We start from the raw sequence: 8,492 nt of genomic DNA, 5'->3' as shown, positions 1-8,492 counted from the left end.
GGTAGTCCACACCTATAATCCCAGCTCTCTGGGAAGCCGAGGCAGGCAGGTCACTTGAGGTCAGGAATTCAAGACCAGCCTAGCCAACGTGGTAAAATGCCATCTCTACTAAAAATATAAAAATTAAATGGGCATGGTGGCAGGTGCCTGTAATTCCAGCTACTGGGGAGGCTGAGGCAGGAGAATCGCTTGAACCTGGGAGACAGAGGTTGTAGTGAGCCAAGATTGCATCACTGCACTCCAGCCTGGGTGACACACACACACAAATATGGCCAGTTCGATCCATCTATTAAAGTCAAAAAAAAAAACCAGAGAGGAAAAAAAGTAAAAAGAAAAAAACCAAAACATGGCAACATGGCTAGGTATGGTAGAATACCAGTGATCTTCCTGCCTCAGTCTCCCAAAGTTTAAGCCCAGCACTTTGGGAGGCTGAGGCAGAAGATCACTTGAGCCCAGAAGCTCAAGACCATCCTGGGCAACATAAGGAGATCCTATCTCTACTGGGGGAAAAAAAAAAAAGAAGCCAGGTGTGGTGGTGCACGCCAGTGGTCCTAGCTATTCAGAAGCCTAAGGTGGGGGGACTGCTTAAGCCCAGCAGGTTAAAGCGGCAGTGAACCCTAAGCATACCACTGCACTCCAGCCTGGACAACAGAGCAAGACCCTGTCTCAATTTTAGAAACAAAACAAACAACAAAAAAAACCATGAAGCCAACAGTTCCATTCTATTTTTCTCATGGGAATACCAAGAAGACTAGGAGAAAATTTATATATTGTTAAAAATAAAATGGTTTTCTATCGTCTAAAGAAGAGAAAATCACAAAAGTGCTATGATAAAATTCATATACTATTCAAAACCAACATTTTTTTCTACACTGTGTTGCCATAATAAATTGGGACAACATTAACTCCCCAGACCAGGAAAAAGTCCCAGCACCAGCCAGACACAGAAATAAGATGTACATTTTTGCCAAACTCACAAAGAAAATTCTTCTCGTAGACGCCTTCTATATTGCTTCTTCGGTTTCATGGTGTTGAAGTACGGCAGCTTGATAACATCAGGCCACACAGCTGGACAAGGGCTACCACAGAGTCGGCTGAAAACAAAGCAAAAAGCAAGAACAACGGAGTGAGTGAGTCAGCATCATGAATTCTGGAGGTTTTAGAAGCAGAAATTATTACCTCCTGAGGTCTGGGGAATCTTTGCTTATTACATTAGAGGGCATGCATAAAGGAAAGTATGACATCACTGCTTTAAGGACAGAAAGGAATAGAACAACAGAAAGAACTGGTTATAACAGAGCGAAGAAGAAATACTGGGATAATAATCCTAAATGATCTACATTATTTGGATTGTGAAATGTTTTAATCTTCCCATACAGGTTTTCATTACCAGTTTTGTTCTGTTTGATTAACACTAATTACAAAGGGCTAAGTTGGTTCTATAGTATCCCTATAGGGTAAACTGAGAGATGAGAAGAGTATAGCCTGAACATTTTGATAGATAATTGACAGTTTACCAAATAATAAAAAATGAGTTATGTATCACCTTTAAAAAATGTCTACATTAGGCTAGCATGGTGGCTTATGTATGTAATCCCAGTACTTTGGGAGGTGAAGGCGGGAGGATTGTTTGAGCCCAGGAGTTCAAGCCAAGGAGTATGAGCCCAGGCAACATCATGAGACCCTATCTCTAAAAAACAAATGAACAAAAAAATAGCTGGGTGTGGTGGCAAATGCCTATAGTTCCAGCTATTCGGGAGGGTAAGATGGGAGTATCGCTTGAGTGCAGCAGTTTGAGGCTGCAGTGAGCTATGATCATGCCACTGCACTCCAGTCTAGGTGACAAGAGTAAGACCCTGTGTCTAAAAAAAAAGAAAAGGAAAAAAAAAAAGTCTATATTAGACTGCTATATTCTTCCCTTTAATTTTACTGGGGGAAAAAAAAAAAAAACCACCCAAATTCCAGCCCAATCCCGGGCCTTCCTCAAATTTTCTATTATAGGCTGCATTTTATAACTATTTACATGCTATATGCCTTACTAAACTCTAAATTCTTTGAATGCAGGAACCTATTTATCTCAGAATCCCAAAATTTAACGTTAAAAGTAATCTGTTGTAAAAATAAAAAAAAAGTAATCTGTTGTATAAAAGGCTCAATAAATGCTTGCTGAATAAATTTTTTATTTATTTTATTTTTTTTTATTCGTTCTTTTTTTGTTTTTTATTTTTATTTTTTTATTTCTTATCTTGTTGCATTCTTTTTGCTGGATAAATTTTATCTAATCTGAGCTATGAATGGAAGAGCCATCCTGAAATGGCATGCTGTTATATGAAGAGCTAATAAAAATTATGCAAGGTAAGACAAGGTAAGACCTAAAAATGAGGTGAAATACAACTTCTTTACATGTATAGCCCATGACAAAATATATGGTAAACCTGACTGAGTAAAAAGAAACTTACTCGGACATAAGAAACATAAACTCAATCAGAATGACTGGAAAGTGATAGAAACTGAAGGATGAGATTACCTATCACACCTGGACACTCAAGAACACATGCACAGCTGTACCTGATCAGTTCTAGCTGAGCCAGTTCCAGATTGGCTTGAAAAATAGGCTTCTTTGTGAATAGTTCCCCAAGAATGCATCTAGAAAAGGTAAAATTGAGAGGTCAGAAATTCTTACAGCCTAGATAAAGAGCCTCAAAAATCTTGTATACTATTAATGTATTGGGTTGCAACCAATATAACTAGCCCCAAATTTCAGTGTCTGAGTTTCCTAAGAGAAAATATTTATTGCAGTGAAACAGACAGTATAAAGATTTAAATTTGCCAGCATATCAAACTTTTGCTACCTATTAAGGACACTCTATGAGCAGAGAAAGGGGGTCAAGAGTCCTCCTGACCTCAGGTAGTCCCCCAGCCTCGGCCTCCCAAAGTGCTGGGATTACAGGCCCGATCCACCACGCCCGGCTATTTTTATTTTTTAGAGATGAGGTCTTACCATCTTGCCCAGAGTGGTCTCGAACTCCTGAGCTCAAGTGATGCTCCCACCTCGGTCTCCCAAAGTGTTGGGATTACAGGCATGAGCCACCATATCCAGCCCAGCTGGACTTTTAAATAGGTTATGTTAAAACAACTTTGCCAGTGGATGTGGTGGCTCATGCCTGTAATCCCACATTTTGAGAGGCCAAGGCAGGTGGATCACCTGACGTCAGGAGTTCAAGAACAGCCTGGCCATCATAGTGAAACCTCGTCTCTACTGAAAAAAAACAAAAATTAGCTGGGCGTGGTGGCGGGTGCCTGTAATCCCAGCTACTTAGGAGGCTGAGGCAAGAGAAATGCTTGAATGTGGGAGGCAGAGGTTGCAGTGAGCTGAGATGGTGCCACTGCACTCCAGCCTGGGCAATAAGAGTGAAAGTCCATCACTAATTGGACATGTTTACATGGTGACGAAGTATTTCCCCACAAATTAGTTATTAATTACAAAAGAGTTAGTAGTAACTAGTGAGAAGGGAATACTTTAACCAAAACTATCATCATCAATATGAGGCAAACAGAGTCTATTTTAAAGTACGAATACAACAAGTATGAGCCGGGTGCAGCTCACGCCTGTAATCCTAGCACTTTGGGAGGCTGAGGTGGGTGGATCACCTGAGGTCAGGAGTTCAAGACCAGCCTGGCCATCATGGTGAAACCCCATCTTAAAAGAAAAATACAATAAATATCCTGATAAGAACATCATATTTCATATGGAGTATTTATGGTAACTTAATCTTCAAAAATATGTCAGGGAAGATAAAGGCTAAGGAATTGTTCTAGATTAAAGAAGATTAAAAAGGCCAGGCATGGTAGTTCACGCCTGTAATCCCAGCACTTTGGGAGACCAGGTGGGCCTATCATTTGAGGTTAGGAGTTTGAAACCAGCCTGGCCAACATGGTAAAACCCCATCTCTATTAAAAATACAAAAATTAGTTGGGTGTGGTGGCATACACCTGTAGTCCCAGTTATGTGGGAGGCTGAGGCAGAAGAATCACTTGAATACAGGAAGCAGAGGCTGCAGTGAACCAAGATCCTGCCACTGCACTCCAGCCTGGGCAAAAGAGCCGGGCTCGGTGAACTCACGCTCATAATCCCAGCACTTTGGGAGGTGGATCACCTGAGGTCAGTGGTTTGAGACCAGGTTGGCCAACATGGTGAAACCCCATCTGTACTAAAAATACAAAAAATGAGCCAAGCATGGTGTAATCCCTGTAGCTGTAATCCCAGCTACTCGGGAGGCTTAAACCCAGGAGGCGGAGGTTTCATTGAGCCAAGATTGCTCCATTGCACACCAGCCTGAGCAAGAAAAGCAAAATTCAATTCAAGCACAAAAAAAAAAAAAAAAAGAATGACAACGTGGAGACTGATTTGAGTAATAATCAAATTCCAGTCCCCCCACAAAAAAAAATAAATAAAAAGAATGACAGCTAAATGTGATACATGATTCTGAACTGGATCCTGTATCAAATAGAGTATTATTTTGGGGACATTATTAAGATACTGATAAAACTGGAATATATTTGGAATGTAGACTGAAGTGATGCATTAAATAAAAATAGTGTATAACAATGTTACAGTTCTTGAATTTGATAACTGTACTGTGGTTAAGACGATATCTTTGTTCTTAGCTATACATTAAATATTAAGAGGGAAAGCTGCATGATATATGCAAAAAATTTCAAACAGTTCCAGAAAAATATGTGGTGTGTACATATGTAAACACAAACATTTTATTCTATGTATGTGTTACATGATGTGCAAATGTGGCAAGATGTTAAAAATTAGTGAATCTAATCTTTTATGCTGATTAAAAGAGTGGGGGGAGTATATACTATATAATTCCATTTGCGTAAAATTCTAGAAATGGAAATTAATCTATAGTGCAGAGTGCAGAACAGTGGTTTGCCTGGGAATGGGAGGGTGTGGGTAGAAGAAAGGGATTACAAAAGGCCACAGGGAAACTGTGGAGGGTGATCATTATCTTGGCTCTGTTGATGGTTTTACTGGTGGATATACTGTGTCAAAACATATAAAAATATATGCAGTTTATTGCATACTTCAATAAAAAAAGGTTTAAATATTGAATGAATTTGATAAGGCTATACTGTACTCATTTTCTGTACTATAATAGTTTTCTGTACTCTTATAACTTTTCCATACACTGAAATTATTTCAAAATAAATTAAAATAAAGGCCAAGCATGGTAGCTCATGCCTGTAATCCTAGCACTTTGGAAGGCTTAGGCAGGAGGATCATTTGAAGCCAGCCAGCCTGGCAACACAGCAAGACCATGTCTCCTTAAAAAAGGAAAAAAAGAAAGAAAACAAGAGATTACATGAATATTCTATACTTTGTTACATGCCTGAAATTTTTTATTTTTTTAAAGTGGGGAAAGAAAAAAATAGTCAATGAATCTGTCTGACCTATGTTTTGAAATGAGACAAATACAAAACCTAATTTATAGGTTTACTTTGAAATTCTTTAGTGTGACTTTGAGAAAGCAAAACAAACCTAGTATTTTTTTTTTTAAGACAGATTCTCCCTTTGTTGCCCAGGCTGGAGTGCAGTGGCACAATCTTGGTTCACTGCAACCTCTCTCTCCCGGATTTAAGCAATTCTCTGCCTCAGTCTCCCAAGTAGCTGGTATTACAGGCATGTGCCACCTCAGTCTCCCGAGTAGCTGGAATTATAGGCATGTGCCACCAGGTGCAGCTAATTTTGTGTATTTTTAGTAGAGATGGGGTTTCACCATCTTGGCTAGGCTGGTCTTGAACTCCTGCCTAAGCCTCCCAAAGTGCTGGGATTACAGGTGTGAGCCACTGAACCCAGTCCAAACCTAGCTTTTTAAGTAGCACTCTTCTGTTAGAATTTAGACTTTTAAACAAATTATGTTAAAACAACTTTAAAGATCTCTTACTTCCAATACTCTCTCAAACCCTATTCACAGATGGAAAAGTAAAATTTAGGCCAGGCCCGTGGCTGACACCTGTAATCCTAGCACTTGGGGAGGCCAAGGTGGGAGGATTGCTTGAGCCCAGGAGTTTGAGATGAGATTGGGCAACATAGTGAGATCCCAACTCTATAAAAAGAAAAAAAATCTATAATTTAATTATGTTTCCAACATTAACTGCCACATCAAGTTCTAAGTGCAGTGTTGTCATCACAGCAGGTAAAATGAGAGACATTTAAAAAAGAAAAAAAAAGCCACTAGGTTTTCAGACTCCAGGCATAATTTGCTGTACTAGTCTCTAGTTTCTCCTCTTGATTCTAATTTGCACACTGAACTGTCATATCAATTCTCTATAAAAAAAATCCCATAAAAATATCTTCAGAGAGACTACCATGGATCACCAAAGTAGTAAATTCATACCAAAAGTCAAACAAAATTTTAATTCAATGAGTCACTGGGCTTTGAACAATGTCTAACTTGCTGCAGTTTTACTTTCAAATTGTGTTTTTCTGTTTTCTTTTCTTTTGGTTCCCAGTACTTTGGTGGGGAAGACATCTTTGTTATGTAATCAATACTTCCCTACTGCACTGAGGTGGCAGGCTGCACAGACTGAAATAATAGTACCGAACAGAGCTATGAACTTTCCCCATGCATCTTAATGGGGTGTTAACTTTAGAGCCTGGTTGTGACAATTTAAATGCTAAGACTGTTAAAGCAAATAGTCCAGAACAAAAACACACCCAGCTTGAGTCAGTAAAATTTAACTAAAGCTTTATTTGATTTGGGTAGGCTACCACAGAAATTATGCTCGTTCTTCTTTCTCCATCATTCTGTTGAATTTTAAAATAAAACCCCTGTAGTGCTCCTCTTAAAGACTGACATTAATAGAGGAAGGAAAAGAATGGAAAAAAGTGATTTGCTCCACTAGGAAGTATATATTCAGACTCCTAAAGTATGGAGGTCAAGGAGAGTGTGTGAGTGGGCATAAATCATACAACGTGGCCGGGCGCGGTGGCTCAAGCCTGTAATCCCAGCACTTTGGGAGGCCGAGGCAGGTGGATCACGAGGTCAAGAGATCGAGACCATCCTGGTCAACATGGTGAAACCTCGTCTCTACTAAAAATACAAAAAATTAGCTGGGCATGGTGGCACGTGCTTGTAATCCCAGCTACTCAGGAGGCTGAGGCAGGAGAATTGCCTGAACCCAGGAGGTGGAGGTTGCGGTAAGCCGGGATCGCGCCATTGCACTCCAGCCTGGGTAACAAGAGCGAAACTTCGTCTCCAAAAAAAAAAAAAAAAAAAAAAAAAAAAAAAAAAAAAAAAAAAAAAAAAAAAAAAAAAAAAAAAAAAAAAAAAAAAAAAAAAAAAAAAAAAAAATCATACAACGTAAGACACAATTAATAAACATGGCCCATTTAAAACCTCCATGCCCCAACACACAGGCTGTAGTTTCTAAATATCATTTTCCACTAAAAGGAACTAAGACTCCTTAAAGAAATGTTTGATTCCAGGTCTGGGGCAGGAAATGAATAGGACAAGGTTGGAACCAAAACCAAGGTGTTTTCTACTATAACGCTACTATGGTGTGTCAAAGAACTCAAAATACAAGCCGAATAAGCTCCCACTGGCCAAAGACTGGACAGTTTGAACAAGAGTAAGGATAATAACCACAATGGATTAAAATACATCAAATACGTTTAAATCCACTAGTTCCTAATGAAACAAAAAAAAAAAAAATTTTTTTTCATTGGTCATCTTTGAAGGTTACGAGGAAGCTACTTCATTATTTTGAAAACTGTTAAATAAAATGAAAGAGTTAACCTTTATCCTACCTTTTCTATATTATTTATACCTGGGTTCAGCCAAATAGATGAGAAATTATTTTTATATAAGTATTCCAATAAGAAATGATATAATTAGAATATGACCATCACGAAACCATCACAAATGAATTAACAGATATGGACAATGTCCAAATAACTGATAACATCCCAAAAAAGGACAATTACATATTATGTAAAGTGGTGTGTATATAAATCTGCACATTTAAACTGTCCTCATAAGGCCGTAAAAGCAAGCTGACTAGTTTGTACTGGATTATTTTGTTTTGCTGTTTTAAAATTCTCCACAGACAACATATCCATTTATTGCCTGTACTCTGGGCAGAGGCTCCCACTGCTCCCCACCTCCCAACATTGATATACCACTAATTATATAACTTTTGTTAGAAGTACTCAAAACCAAGTGTAAAGTAGTTTTCGGGTCTACTACCCTGACCCTGGGTGGGTGGTTAGGAATCAACGTTTAATCCACTTACAATTTTCGAAAAGTAAAAAAGACAAGCTGGGTAAGGCAACATGTGCCTGTTGTCACAGCTATTGAGGAGGCTGAGGCAAGAGGGTGGCTTGAGCCCAGGAGTTCAAGGATATAGTATACTACGATCATGCCTATCAACAGCCGCTGGACTCCAGAATGGGCAACATAGAAAGACTCTGTCTCAAA

General features: G+C 38.9%; 1 protein-coding gene across 1 annotated transcript in view; it reads right to left on the bottom strand.

Moving 5' to 3' along the window:
* Positions 1-8,492, bottom strand: part of CDK12 (cyclin dependent kinase 12) — an 84,724-nt gene that overhangs the window by 15,318 nt on the left and 60,914 nt on the right. The window contains exons 8-9 of the mRNA XM_017497180.2: positions 2,569-2,646; positions 978-1,094 (exon numbers count right to left, since the gene is read on the bottom strand). Of these exons, the coding sequence (XP_017352669.1) occupies positions 978-1,094; positions 2,569-2,646 (195 nt within the window). The remainder of the gene's footprint in view (positions 1-977; positions 1,095-2,568; positions 2,647-8,492) is intronic.

This window comes from Cebus imitator, unplaced genomic scaffold (assembly GCF_001604975.1).
Source record: "Cebus imitator isolate Cc_AM_T3 unplaced genomic scaffold, Cebus_imitator-1.0 Scaffold228, whole genome shotgun sequence".
In the NCBI taxonomy this organism is placed as follows: domain Eukaryota; kingdom Metazoa; phylum Chordata; class Mammalia; order Primates; family Cebidae; genus Cebus; species Cebus imitator.
The sequence above is the reverse complement of the archived record's forward strand: the minus strand, read 5'-3'. Positions and strand labels throughout refer to the sequence as shown.